Here is a 15,078-nt window from a genome sequence, read left to right as displayed (position 1 = left end):
TGAGATAGGATATAGGGCACAGGTGAGGGTGAGATAGGGTATAGGGCACAGGTCAGGGTGAGATAAGGCACAGGTGAGGGTGAGATAGGGTATAGGGCACAGGTGAGGGTGAGATAGGGTATAGGGCACAGGTGAGGGTGAAATAGGGTATAGTGCACATGTGAGGGTGAGATAGGGTATAGTGCACAGGTGAGGGCGAGATAGGGTATAGGACACAAGTGAAGATGAGATAGGGTATAGGGCACAGGTGAGGGTGAGATAGTGTATGGGGCACAGGTGAGGGTGAGATAGGGCACAGGTGAGGGTGAGATAGGGTATAGGGCACAGATGAGGGTGAGATGGGGTATAGTGCACAGGTGAGGGTGAGATAGGGTATAGGGCCAAGATGAGGGTGAGATAGGGTATAGTGCACAGGTCAGGGTGAGATAGGGTATAGGGCACAGGTGAGGGCGAGATAGGGTATAGGACACAAGTGAAGATGAGATAGGGTATAGGGCACAGGTGAGGGTGAGATAGTGTATAGGGCACAGGTGAGGGTGAGATAGTGCACAGGTGAGGGTGAGATAGGGTATAGGGCCAAGATGAGGGTGAGATAGGGTATAGTGCACAGGTGAGGGTGGGATAGGGTATAGGGCACAGCTGAGGGTGAGATAGGGCACAGGTTAGGGTGAGACAGGGTATAGGGCACAGGTGAGGGTGAGATAGGGCACAGGTTAGGGTGAGATAGGGTATAGTGCACAGGTGAGGGTGAGATAGGGTATAGGGCACAGGTGAGGGTGAGATAGGGTATAGTGCACAGGTGAGGGCGAGATAGGGTATAGGACACAAGTAAAGATGAGATAGGGTATAGGGCACAGGTGAGATAGTGTATAGGGCACAGGTGAGGGTGAGATAGGGCACAGGTGAGGGTGAGATAGGGTATAGGGCACAGATGAGGGTGAGATAGGGTATAGAGCCAAGATGAGGGTGAGATAGGGTATAGTGCACAGGTGAGGGTGAGATAGGGTATAGGGCACAGCTGAGGGTGAGATAGGGCACAGGTTAGGGTGAGATAGGGTATAGGGCACAGGTGAGGGTGAGATAGGGTATAGTGCACAGGTGAGAGTGAGATAGGGTATAGGGCACAGGTGAGGGTGAGATAGGGTACAGGTGAGATAGGGTATAGTGCACAGGTGAGGGCGAGATAGGGTATAGGACACAAGTGAAGATGAGATAGGGTATAGGGCACAGGTGAGGGTGAGATAGTGTATAGGGCACAGGTGAGGGTGAGATAGGGCACAGGTGAGGGTGAGATAGGGTATAGGGCACAGATGAGGGTGAGATGGGGTATAGTGCACAGGTAAGGGTGAGATAGGGTATAGGGCCAAGATGAGGGTGAGATAGGGTATAGGGCACAGGTCAGGGTGAGATAAGGCACAGGTGAGGGTGAGATAGGATATAGGAAACAGGTGAGGGTGAGATAGGGTATAGGGCACAGGTCGGTGAGATAAGGCACAGGTGAGGGTAAGATAGGGTATAGGGTACAGGTGAGGGTAAGATAGGGTATAGGGCACAGGTGAGGGTGAGATAGGGTATAGGGTACAGGTGAGGGTAAGATAGGGTATAGGGCACAGGTGAGGGTAAGATAGGGTACAGGTGAGGTTAAGATAGGGTATAGGGCACAGGTGAGGGTAAGATAGGGTACAGGTGAGGGTGAGATAGGGTATAGGGCACAGGTGAGGGTAAGATAGGGTATAGGGCACAGGTGAGGGTGAGATAGGGTATAGGGCACAGGTGAGGGTAAGATAGGGTACAGGTGAGGGTAAGATAGGGTATAGGGCACAGGTGAGGGTAAGATAGGGTATAGGGCACAGGTGAGGGTAAGATAGGGTATAGGGCACAGGTGAGGGTAAGATAGGGTATAGGGCACAGGTGAGGGTAAGATAGGGTATAGGGCACAGGTGAGGGAAAGATAGGGTATAGGGCACAGGTGAGGGAAAGATAGGGTATAGGGCACAGGTGAGGGTAAGATAGGGTACAGGTGAGGGTAAGATAGGGTATAGGGCACAGGTCAGGGTGAGATAAGGCACAGGTGAGGGTGAGATAGGTATAGGGCACAGGTGAGGGTAAGATAGGGTACAGGTGAGGGTAAGATAGGGTATAGGGCACAGGTGAGGGTAAGATAGGGTATAGGGCACAGGTGAGGGTGAGATAGGGTATAGGGCACAGGTGAGGGTGAGATAGGGTATAGTGCACAGGTGAGGGTGAGATAGGGTATAGGGCACAGGTGAGGGTGAGATAGGGTATAGGGCACAGGTGAGGGTGAGATAGGGTATAGGGCACAGGTGAGGGTGAGATAGGGTATAGGGCACATGTGAGGGTGAAATAGGGTTTAGTGCACAGGTGAGGGTGAGATAGGGTATAGTGCACAGGTGAGGGTGAGATAGGGTATAGTGCACAGGTGAGGGCGAGATAGGGTATAGGACACAAGTGAAGATGAGATAGGGTATAGGGCACAGGTGAGGGTGAGATAGGGCACAGGTGAGGGTGAGATAGGGTATAGGGCCAAGATGAGGGTGAGATAGGGTATAGTGCACAGGTGAGGGTGAGATAGGGTATAGGGCACAGCTGAGGGTGAGATAGGGCACAGGTTAGGGTGAGACAGGGTATAGGGCACAGGTGAGGGTGAGATAGGGCACAGGTTAGGGTGAGATAGGGTATAGTGCACAGGTGAGGGTGAGATAGAGTATAGGGCACAGGTGAGGGTGAGATAGGGTACAGGTGAGGGTGAGATAGGGTATAGTGCACAGGTGAGGGCGAGATAGGGTATAGGACACAAGTGAAGATGAGATAGGGTATAGGGCACAGGTGAGGGTGAGAGTGTATAGGGCACAGGTGAGGGTGAGATAGGGTATAGGGCACAGGTGAGGGTGAGATAGGGTATAGGGCCAAGATGAGGGTGAGATAGGGTATAGTGCACAGGTGAGGGTGAGATAGGGTATAGGGCACAGCTGAGGGTGAGATAGGGCACAGGTTAGGGTGAGATAGGGTGAGGGTGAGATAGGGCACAGGTTAGGGTGAGATAGGGTATAGTGCACAGGTGAGAGTGAGATAGGGTATAGGGCACAGGTGAGGGTGAGATAGGGTACAGGTGAGATAGGGTATAGTGCACAGGTGAGGGCGAGATAGGGTATAGGACACAAGTGAAGATGAGATAGGGTATAGGGCACAGGTGAGGGTGAGATAGTGTATAGGGCACAGGTGAGGGTGAGATAGGGTATAGGGCACAGATGAGGGTGAGATGGGGTATAGTGCACAGGTGAGGGTGAGATAGGGTATAGGGCCAAGATGAGGGTGAGATAGGGTATAGGGCACAGGTCAGGGTGAGATAAGGCACAGGTGAGGGTGAGATAGGATATAGGGCACAGGTGAGGGTGAGATAGGGTATAGGGCACAGGTCAGGGTGAGATAAGGCACAGGTGAGGGTAAGATAGGGTATAGGGGACAGGTGAGGGTAAGATAGGGTATAGGGCACAGGTGAGGGTGAGATAGGGCACAGGTGAGGGTAAGATAGGGTACAGGTGAGGGTAAGATAGGGTATAGGGCACAGGTGAGGGTGAGATAGGGTATAGGGTACAGGTGAGGGTGAGATAGGGTATAGGGCACAGGTGAGGGTAAGATAGGGTACAGGTGAGGGTAAGATAGGGTATAGGGCACAGGTGAGGGTAAGATAGGGTACAGGTGAGGGTAAGATAGGGTACAGGTGAGGATGAGATAGGGTATAGGGCACAGGTGAGGGCAAGATAGGGCACAGGTGAGGGTGAGATAGGGTATAGGGCACAGGTGAGGGTAAGATAGGGTACAGGTGAGGGTAAGATAGGGTATAGGGCACAGGTGAGGGTAAGATAGGGTATGGGGCACAGGTGAGGGTAAGATAGGGTATAGGGCACAGGTGAGGGTAAGATAGGGTATAGGGCACAGGTGAGGGTAAGATAGGGTATAGGGCACAGGTGAGGGTAAGATAGGGTATAGGGCACAGGTCAGGGTGAGATAAGGCACAGGTGAGGGTGAGATAGGGTATAGGGCACAGGTGAGGGTGAGATAGGGTACAGGTGAGGGTAAGATAGGGTATAGGGCACAGGTGAGGGTAAGATAGGGTATAGGGCACAGGTGAGGGTAAGATAGGGTATAGGGCACAGGTGAGGGTAAGATAGGGCACAGGTGAGGGTAAGATAGGGTACAGGTGAGGGTAAGATAGGGTATAGGGCACAGGTGAGGGTGAGATAGGGTATAGGGCACAGATGAGGGTGAGATGGGGTATAGTGCACAGGTGAGGGTGAGATAGGGTATAGGGCCAAGAGGAGGGTGAGATAGGGTATAGTGCACAGGTGAGGGTGAGATAGGGTATAGGGCACAGGTGAGGGCGAGATAGGGTATAGGACACAAGTGAAGATGAGATAGGGTATAGGGCACAGGTGAGGGTGAGATAGTGTATAGGGCACAGGTGAGGGTGAGATAGGGTATAGGGCACAGATGAGGGTGAGATGGGGTATAGTGCACAGGTGAGGGCGAGATAGGGTATAGGACACAAGTGAAGATGAGATAGGGTATAGGGCACAGGTGAGGGTGAGATAGTGTATAGGGCACAGGTGAGGTTGAGATAGGGCACAGGTGAGGGTGAGATAGGGTATAGGGTACAGATGAGGGTGAGATGGGGTATAGTGCACAGGTGAGGGTGAGATAGGGCACAGGTTAGGGTGAGATAGGGTATAGGGCACAGGTGAGGGTGAGATAGGGCACAGGTTAGGGTGAGATAGGGTATAGTGCACAGGTGAGGGTGAGATAGGGTATAGGGCACAGGTGAGGGTGAGATAGGGTACAGGTGAGGGTGAGATAGGGTATAGTGCACAGGTGAGGGCGAGATAGGGTATAGGACACAAGTGAAGATGAGATAGGGTATAGGGCACAGGTGAGGGTGAGATAGTGTATAGGGCACAGGTGAGGGTGAGATAGGGCACAGGTGAGGGTGAGATAGGGTATAGGGCACAGATGAAGGTGAGATAGGGTATAGGGCCAAGATGAGGGTGAGATAGGGTATAGTGCACAGGTGAGGGTGAGATAGGGTATAGGGCACAGCTGAGGGTGAGATAGGGCACAGGTTAGGGTGAGATAGGGTATAGGGCACAGGTGAGGGTGAGATAGGGCACAGGTTAGGGTGAGATAGGGTATAGTGCACAGGTGAGAGTGAGATAGGGTATAGGGCACAGGTGAGGGTGAGATAGGGTACAGGTGAGGGTGAGATAGGGTATAGTGCACAGGTGAGGGCGAGATAGGGTATAGGACACAAGTGAAGATGAGATAGGGTATAGGGCACAGGTGAGGGTGAGATAGTGTATAGGGCACAGGTGAGGGTGAGATAGGGCACAGGTGAGGGTGAGATAGGGTATAGGGCACAGATGAGGGTGAGATGGGGTATAATGCACAGGTGAGGGTGAGATAGGGTATAGGGCCATGATGAGGGTGAGATAGTGTATAGGGCACAGGTCAGGGTGAGATAAGGCACAGGTGAGATAGGATATAGGGCACTGGTGAGGGTGAGATAGGGTATAGGGCACAGGTCGGTGAGATAAGGCACAGGTGAGGGTAAGATAGGGTATAGGGCACAGGTGAGGGTGAGATAGGGTATAGGGCACAGGTGAGGGTGAGATAGGGTATAGGGCACAGGTCAGGGTGAGATAAGGCACATGTGAGGGTAAGATAGGGTATAGGGCACAGGTGAGGGTAAGATAGGGTATAGGGCACAGGTGAGGGTAAGATAGGGTATAGGGCACAGGTGAGGGTAAGATAGGGTACAGGTGAGGGTAAGATAGGGTATAGGGCACAGGTGAGGGTAAGATAGGGTACAGGTGAGGGTGAGATAGGGTATAGGGCACAGGTGAGGGTAAGATATGGTATAGGGCACAGGTGAGGGTGAGATAGGGTATAGGGCACAGGTGAGGGTTAGATAGGGTACAGGTGAGGGTAAGATAGGGTATAGGGAACAGGTGAGGGTAAGATAGGGTATAGGGCACAGGTGAGGGTAAGATAGGGTATAGGGCACAGGTGAGGGTAAGATAGGGTTCAGGTGAGGGTAAGATAGGGTATAGGGCACAGGTGAGGGTAAGATAGGGTATAGGGCACAGGTGAGGGTAAGATAGGGTACAGGTGAGGGTAAGATAGGGTACAGGTGAGGGTAAGATAGGGTATAGGGCACAGGTCAGGGTGAGATAAGGCACAGGTGAGGGTGAGATAGGGTATAGGGCACAGGTGAGGGTGAGATAGGGTATAGGGCACAGGTCAGGGTGAGATAAGGCACAGGTGAGGGTGAGATAGGGTATAGGGCACAGGTGAGGGTGAGATAGGGCACAGGTGAGGGTGAGATAGGGTATAGGGCACAGGTGAGGGTGAGATAGGGTATAGGGCACAGGTGAGGGTAAGATAGGGTATAGGGCACAGGTGAGGGTGAGATAGGGTATAGGGCACAGGTGAGGGTGAGATAAGGCACAGGTGAGGGTGAGATAGGGTATAGGGCACAGGTGAGGGTGAGATAGGTCACAGGTGAGGGTAAGATAGGGTATAGTGCACAGGTGAGGGTGAGAAGGGGTATAGGGCACAGGTGAGGGTGAGATAGGGTATAGGGCACAGGTGAGGGTGAGATAGGGTATAGGGGAGGGTGAGAAAGGGTATAGGGCACAGGTGAGGGCGAGATAGGGTATAGGGCACAGGTGAGGGTGAGATAGGGTATAGGGGAGGGTGAGAAGGGGTATAGGGCACAGGTGAAGGTGAGAAAGGGTATAGGGCACAGGTGAGGGTGAGATAAGGCACAGGTGAGGGTGAGATAGGGTATAGGGCACAGGTGAGGGTGAGATAGGGCACAGGTGAGGGTGAGATAGGATATAGGGCACAGGTGTGCATATGTACACTATTAAAGCCAAATAATCTACAAATGAGAAGCTGCTAATTTCCTCTCATTGCTGTCCTTCTAACATCATATGTCACCCAATGACGGCTGTGACCTTTTACCTTCAGGAGATCATAGAGAGGAAGACCCCGGTGGAGAGGAAGAGCAGAAAGAGACCTGTGTTCTCCAGAGAGACGTTATTGGGAGATGATGAAGATGATGAAGGTAAATGAGCACAGATGGGCAAGATTGCATGAAATGAAGCCTAGCACTGCGGATATGACAGGACAGGTATGTGTATATATTATCCACAAATAGAACCTGAGAGAAGCGTGTTACCGGAGAGGGTAGTGGTTACCAGTGGGCAGCTGAGGCATGGCGCGTAGCAGAGAGGTCGGGTAGGGGATGTGGTGAAGGAGTGGCAGTACTCTGTTACTGACATTGTTACTCTGTTACTGACATTGCTGTGTATCATTCATCCTGTGGTTCTGCTGTCATCTCTACAGAAGAGATATCGGAGAGCGATGATGATGATGACAACCTCTCCTCCGTCTTACACCAGAGGGCGAAGATGCCGTGGAGAGCCTGCGGCAAGTACCTGAGTTCTACGGGATTCCTCCTCCTCCCTGTCCTTGTTCTCTCCCAGCTCCTCAAACACCTGCTGATGGTGGCCATCGATTTCTGGCTGGCAAAGTGGACCTCAGACACTATCTCCAATACATCATCGGCCGCCTGCGGGGATCAGGTAATGCTCGGGCTGGAAACATTCAGTGTAATAATAAGATCTGGGGGAATGTTATCTACAGTGTAATCATTATACAATGAACATAAGTTCATATATGGGATAATATAGTCGCTGCTGTGAATAAGAATATTACAAGTTTCCAAGGAATTCTGTGACCGTATAAGTCTGTTAACTGAGTGATTGTGTATAAACCACATCAACCTATGCAATATTTATACCATAGAGGTGGCTATGTGGACGCCGGGAGATTGTCCGTGTTATGTGCGTGGTATGGGAGTGTCCCCGGGTGTGATACGTTATACCGGCGGAAGGGATTCCGGCTGCCAATATCCTGACAGCGCCATCCTGGCCGCCAGAATCCCGGCAGCGGGGTGAGTGCTAAGAGCCCCCTTGTGGCCTCGCTGCTCTCATCTTGGAAAAGGGATAAAGCAGCGATAAGTGCAAGGTGATAACGCACCTGCCAATCATTATGGACTTGAAAATGACAGTTGAGAGCTGATTGGCTGGTGCGTTATCACCTTGCATTTATCACTGCTTTATCACTACTCCAGGCTTAATACATCTGCCCCTTTGGGTGTTGTGGACACCCACGAGTGGGAATAGCCCTGTTGCGCCGGGATTCCGGCTGTTGGGATTTCCGCGTCGGTATCCTGAACGCCGGGATCCCGACAGCCGGCAATTTGACTACAGCCCGTGTCCCAGGCGTGCCACTGAAGTAGTTTTAAACTCAGACATAAAAGACGCCCATATACCTCTGCAGCGTCTAACTCCAAATCAGGCCCTAGGACTTGTACATTATAAGCAATGACATCAGAGCTCACTATTTATACAGATTCAATGTACTGCAATTATAACTTATATTAGCGTCTCTCGTGTATTATATACTCATAACATGCGTGTAACAATTCTCTTCTGCTTCATATAATATAATATATGTAACTCCCATCGTCCCCCCCCAGAGCTGTCACTTTGACCACTCTCCGTACTCCATGGTGTTCAGCATCCTGTCCTGCCTGGCGATCATCATGTGTCTCGCCACCTCCATCGCTGTGGAATGGACGGGATTGCGCGTCGCCAAAAAACTGCACAACAGCTTGCTGAATGCAGTCATCCTGGCGCCAATGAGGTATCTGATTACTAGCGCTATTGTCGGAGGTTGGTAATGGACGAGACACGGGATGTGGAGCTCATGTGTTGGCCTGAGATATGGGGGGTCATTCCGAGTTGATCGCTCGCTAGCAGTTTTTAGCAGCCGTGCAAACGCTATGCCGCCTCCCACTGGGAGTGTATTTTAGCTTAGCAGAAGTGCGAACGAAAGGATCGCAGAGCGGCGGCAAAGTTTTTTTGTGCAGTGTCAGAGTAGCTCTAAACCTACTCAGCGCTTGCGATGACTTCAGACTGTTCAGTTCCTGTTTTGACGTCACAAACACGCCCTGCGTTCGCCCAGCCACGCCTGTGTTTTTCCTGGCACGCCTGCGTTTTTTCGAACACTCCCTGAAAACGGTCAGTTGACACCCAGAAACGCCCACTTCATGTCAATCTCTCTGCGGCCAGCAGTGCGACTGAAAAGCTTCGCAAGACCCTGTGTGAAACTACAACCTTCGCTGTAATAGTACGTCGCGCGTGCGCATTGCGCCGCATACGCATGCGCATAAGTGACTTTTTTTGCCTCATCGCTGCACAGCGAACGAATGCAGCTAGCGATCAACTCGGAATGACCCCCCATGGTGGCTGCTGTATAATAATTACTTATTGGCACTAATAAAATCTCAATTATGGACAATATAGTTTTTGCTGGTAGCTTGAACCACAACGACTTTGGCTCATTAGTAAACCTGAACTTATTTGATCTTAAAACTACTTTAAAAGATGTCATTTTATACAGAACAGGATTTAGAGCAGTGGTAACATTTATAGTCACCTTTAATCCAGTTTGGGTTTAAGCAATCGCTGTAGCCTTATCCTGATTGGTTCCTGTATCAATTAAAGGGATGTTGCTGTTCTCAGTCGGTCTCCAGGCCTGGAATCTGGAACAGACTTGTATAATGCCACCAACAAAACTACAGTATGTAAAGCCATCATGCAGGGTAGATACTGGCTGCTTCTGCATGTAGCCCCCAATGCCGGACAGCCTTATTCTTACACTGCAATTTAGATCTGAGTTTGGACACGCAGCTCGCACATCTAAATCTCTCTGCACTTGTTACATCTGCCCCACCTGCAGTGCAGCATGGTTTTTTACCATGGTGCAAAGTTACTTACTCTTATTTGTTTTACTCCCTACTTAGAACCAGGCCCCCAAACAGATGCAACCACAGAGGAAAGAGTCACTGTCGTCACAGGATACATATCAGAGCTATGTAGTAATTACAGCAGTATCCGATGTCCATCACTCTTTATCCTCCTGCTGCACAGTTATACCCCTATCACACCGTTGCAAAGACTTGGGTCATTGCCTGGTTAACCCAGGTTGCAGCTTGGTGTGAAAGGGTTAACCCAGATCCAGTGAACTGGGAATCCAACCCGGGTTGGTCCAGGAAGGACCAAGGATACTGGGCAGTGTGAACGGGTACCCCGTGTCCTCCGACACAGGTCCCCGTTCACTGCAGAGGGAGAGCCGCAGCCCAGGCGCTTGGAGATGACGTTATCTTCAAGACCGGCAGAGGTAAGCCCTAGCAATATCACGTGTCCAGCCGACGGGGTTAACGGGTTCAAGCCGATGTGACACAGCTTGGAACGCGTATTCAATTACCCGGGCTGGACCCAAAATTGCAGTGTGACAGGTATAGTACTCTGTAATGTAAATAACATCTAAAATATGACACAATGTGATGGGAGATACTTGTTACTGTGGTAATATCACACCCAGCTGTACATTAGAGGGAAGTTCTGTCTGCTTTGTCTATAGGTTCATGCAGTGTAACAGCACAGTATGCTCCAATATCACCACAGCACGTCACCGTCCCGGGCTGTATACAGTATATTCTACTGGCAAAACGCCTTAGAGGACCTCTTGTGTCGGAACATCAGCTAAAATGAGAATGTTTTTTGTTCATTTTAGGTAATTGGAATTTTTTCATTTTTCATCTTCCAGGTTTTTTGAAACGACGCCTCTGGGGAGTATTTTAAACAGATTCTCTGCTGATTTTAACACAATAGATCAGGTGAGCAGCATCATTCTGTACATCAGATTCTGTACATTAGATTGTTAGCTCTTCAGAGCAGGGCCCTCTTTCCTCTTGTTATCTAAGCCCTTATCTCAACACATTTCACTCACAGCTCTCCCCTACTCAACGACCATCTTTATCCTGCTAGTAAAGGCTCATCTCCATCTATGGCCACTAGCCTCTAGTAGTACGATGATCACTCCCTCAATACTTACATCTTAGCTGTATTATGTATTGAGAATGTGTGGTGCTCTTTGTTACCTGTACTCTATTTCTGTTATTTATTTACTGTAATGCAATGTTTTGTCCCCTGTACTGTCCTTTGTACGGCGCTGCGAAACACATGTGGCGCCTTATAAATAAAATGTAATAATAATAATAATCAGGCCCTGGGGGTTGTAGGTATTGTTACACACAATCCCAGCATTCCATGATAGACCCTGGTTGGACCGAATCCTAAGATTCCATTGTATTTTGTTGAATGCTGATTAAGATTTTGGAGGTAATTCAGACCTGTTCGCTGCTGTGCATTTTCGCACAGCGTGCAATCAGATCTGAACTGCGCATGCGTGTGAGCCGCAATGCGCCGGTGTGTCGCACGACAGCGACAGGCTGCGGGGCATAGCGACGGGATGGTGCGAAAAATCCGAACGCACGGGCGTTCGCAAGGTGATTGACAGGAAGAGGCCGTTTGTGGGTGGCAACTGACCGTTTCCAGGGAGTGTCCGGACAAACGCAGGCGTGTCAAAGCGTTTGAAGGGAGCCAGCTCCGGTCCCGATCAGCAAGAAGCAATCGCAGCGGCTGAGTAAGTCCTGGGCTGCGCAGAGGCTGCACAAAATCAGTTTGTGCAGCTCTGTTACATATCCGAACACACACTTGCACAGCGATTTCACCCTCCTCCTGTAGGCGGCAACTATCTGATTGCAGGGCTGCAAAAAACGCACCCTAGCGATCAGGTCTGATATACCCCCTTTGTGCTCAGCAGAAGCCAAGGGCCAAATTCAGACCTGATCGCGTCTGTGAACAGCGGGCAATCAGGTCTGAACTGCGCAGAGATGCGATCGGCATCTCTGCCCAGCAATCGCCTCTGCCTGATTGACCTGCGGCGTTGGGGAGCCATTTTGGGGGTACGGTCCGAGCAACGCAGGCTTGGGGGCAGGCCGCGGCTGCATGACGTCACACACAGCCGCTGTGATCCAGACAGCGGCGGGTAGCTCCCTGTTGCACTGGTAGGGAGCTACTCTTCAGGTACAAAAACATCGCCGCCGTGCAATGCTTTTGTGTAGGGCCAGACATGCGGGGCGGACTATCCCTGTGCTGGGTGTCCCCCCACATGTCAGGGTGGCTTATCGTAGCCGTGCAAAATTTTGAACGACTACGATCAGGTCTGAATTAGACCCAAAGTTAGAGGATTTTCCCTACTTGTAATACTCATGTTACATTTTAGATTTGGTTTCTGTCCTAAACAATTGGATCTCCTGCACCACCGCCTATAGAGTAATATGTTCTGCTCCTAACAGACTATACTTAGGGAAATGTCTGGAGACATTGGTCCATCCATGGGAAAGCCCACAAGGCGAATTATATACTGGCAGGTCTATAATGTGTGCTGGACATGATAATCGCTGTTATTGTGCTGCTATACAGGACATGTTAGTCTGTGAGATAACTATATAATGGTCCAGACCCCTCACTAGAGTTATAATATACTATACCCTAGCATGAAAAGGTCTTTGGCCAAGGAAAATAATTGGTAATAAAAGACAAAATTTAGTTAAATAATTAAAATATTTCTTTATAATAATGTTTCACATGATATTGTAACTAAACATTATCAACATTATTTATATTATTATAGTATAACATAAATTTGGCTTTCATCAATGTGTCCTTTGGCCCGTGTCATTGCTTCACATAATTTGGGCATTCGAGACACCAACTTTTCTAAAGTTTCGTACGTTATGTCTTTCCAGGCCTCGCTCAGACATTCCCATAAGTTGTTAGTATTTGTTGGATCCGTTACACAAACTTTTCTGTCTAATTCATCTCAGAGTACATATCTCCATGAGATTGAGATCAGGTGACTGGGGAGGCCATGCCATAATTTGTAGAACTTCTGCTTTTCTTTACTTTTCTAATAATTGATATATAGTTTAGATCTGTGCTTAGGGTCGTTATCTTTTTGCGTGATGAACCCCTTTCCAATATTTTGAGTTCCACTTGGTACAACGTGATGTACTAAAATACTGTGGTATCGTTTCTTATTCATAGTTGATGTTATTTGACCTAAATCTCCAGCCTTTCCTTCACCAAAATCATCCCAAATCATGACATGACCACCACCATGTTTAACAATTATCTAACACACGTTCTCCGACCATTCTTCCAAATACAACGTCTTCTGGTTCCAAAAAGTTCAAATTTGGACTTGTTGATTTTTCACAGATCCAGGGGCCATCAAAGGCTTTTTACTTTATTTACAGACCTCAACAATGGTTTTCTGCAAGCTATGCAACCATTTAGACCTATTTATTTTAACTGTATCAACTGAAACTGGAGTTTGTCTAATTTTATTTAGTTCTTATTTGATTGCAGTTGCTGGGAGTCTTGGTTTCACTTACTTATTACGATAATATATTTATCTTCCCTTTGTGATGTACACCAGGGTTGTTCAGAATGTTTTTTAGTTACTTTTGTATCTATATTGAGCTAATGTATACGTTACAGTAGACTGGCATTTTTCATTTTTTAGCAATTTGTCGATGACTATAGCCTTCTTCAGGAAGAGTTTGAATGTTGCCACGCAATTCAAAATATTTGCATTTTTTCTTCCTTTTGAAAAAGTTATGGTTATAATTATTGATTTTAACACTATAAAAAAAGAAAAGAAAAAAATAGTAAGGTATAAAATATTCAATTAATAAAAATATATTTTATATAAAAAATATTATTGAATAAAATGAATCAACATACCAGATTTATTAATGACCAGCTCTAAATTACGTACGTTAGAATATCAATAAACTCTCGTGACTGCGATGAAAATGAAATACGCTTGTGTTTACAAATAATATGGTAAATTAAGTATAGTACATGTGATGTAAGATCCTAAAGTCTAATTTCTAATCATGATAATGATTTTTGCGAGCAATTAAAGTTGATATTCATTAAGATAGAGCAATTTAAGTAAACATATTTGGCCAAAGACCTTTGCACACTAGGGTATGTTATGTGCAGGCGCCGTGGTACAGGGAATGCTGGGAAGGGCCATTGTGGAAGACATGTCAGGCACAGTATATACCGGTAATCAGGGACAGCTCCTCCTTCCAGCTACCAGTGATCAGGGACAGCTCTTCCTTCCAGCTGCCGGTAATCAGGGACAGCTCTTCCTTTCAGCTGCCGGTGATCAGGGACAGCTCTTCCTTTCAGCTGCCGGTGATCAGGGACAGCTCTTCATTCCAGCTGCCGGTAATCAGGGACAGCTCTTCATTCCAGCTGCCGGTAATCAGGGACAGCTCTTCCTTTCAGCTGCCGGTGATCAGTGACAGCTCTTACTTTCAGCTGCCGGTAATCAGGGACAGCTCTTACTTTCAGCTGCCGGTAATCAGGGACAGCTCTTCTTTTCAGCTGCCGGTAATCAGGGACAGCTCTTCCTTTCAGCTGCCTGTGATCAGGGACAGCTCTTCTTTTCAGCTGCCGGTAATCAGGGACAGCTCTTCCTTTCAGCTGCCTGTGATCAGGGACAGCTTTCCCTTCCAGCTGCCGGTGATCAGGGACAGCTCTCCCAAGTCAATACACCAGATAATCAGTATGCTCCCTGAATTTTCCCAAATTCTTAACAGACTTAGGTTCATTTGAAAAGTATTATCTTATATTGGGCTCTGTAACACTGTGCAAAGTAAATAGCACAAACAACCAGTGCATATAGAGAGAACACTGAGGAGAGGGCTCTCCTCACAAGACCTTACAATCTAGAGGGAATATGGGTGGACACAATAGGGACAATATTGTAGAGTAGTAAACGGCAGAGACTAAAGATTTAGAAGGGGGGCTATAAAACTACAGTTAAAAAAGTTATGAAGAGACATATGAAGGCCATGAGCCTGGATGAAAGTCATATAAAGGGCATTCCAGGGGTAGGGAGCAGCTGAGGAACAATCCTGAATATGAGAATAGGAAGTGGTGATAAGGGAGGAGAGGAGGTGACTGTCATTGGCAAAACCGAGAGAAGGAGGGAGTAAATGTG

At 48.5% G+C, this 15,078-nt stretch overlaps 1 protein-coding gene across 4 annotated transcripts in view; it reads left to right on the top strand.

Moving 5' to 3' along the window:
- The window catches only part of ABCC8 (ATP binding cassette subfamily C member 8), a 254,803-nt gene that overhangs the window by 191,538 nt on the left and 48,187 nt on the right, over nucleotides 1-15,078 (top strand). For all 4 annotated transcript variants that reach the window (XM_063944092.1, XM_063944091.1, XM_063944093.1 and 1 more), the window contains 4 exons: nucleotides 7,048-7,144; nucleotides 7,426-7,664; nucleotides 8,624-8,790; nucleotides 10,759-10,828. In XM_063944092.1, coding sequence (XP_063800162.1) covers nucleotides 7,048-7,144; nucleotides 7,426-7,664; nucleotides 8,624-8,790; nucleotides 10,759-10,828 — 573 coding nt within the window. The remainder of the gene's footprint in view (nucleotides 1-7,047; nucleotides 7,145-7,425; nucleotides 7,665-8,623; nucleotides 8,791-10,758; nucleotides 10,829-15,078) is intronic.

Source organism: Pseudophryne corroboree, chromosome 11 (genome assembly GCF_028390025.1).
Source record: "Pseudophryne corroboree isolate aPseCor3 chromosome 11, aPseCor3.hap2, whole genome shotgun sequence".
NCBI lineage: Eukaryota > Metazoa > Chordata > Amphibia > Anura > Myobatrachidae > Pseudophryne > Pseudophryne corroboree.
This window is presented reverse-complemented; position numbering and strand designations above follow the sequence as displayed.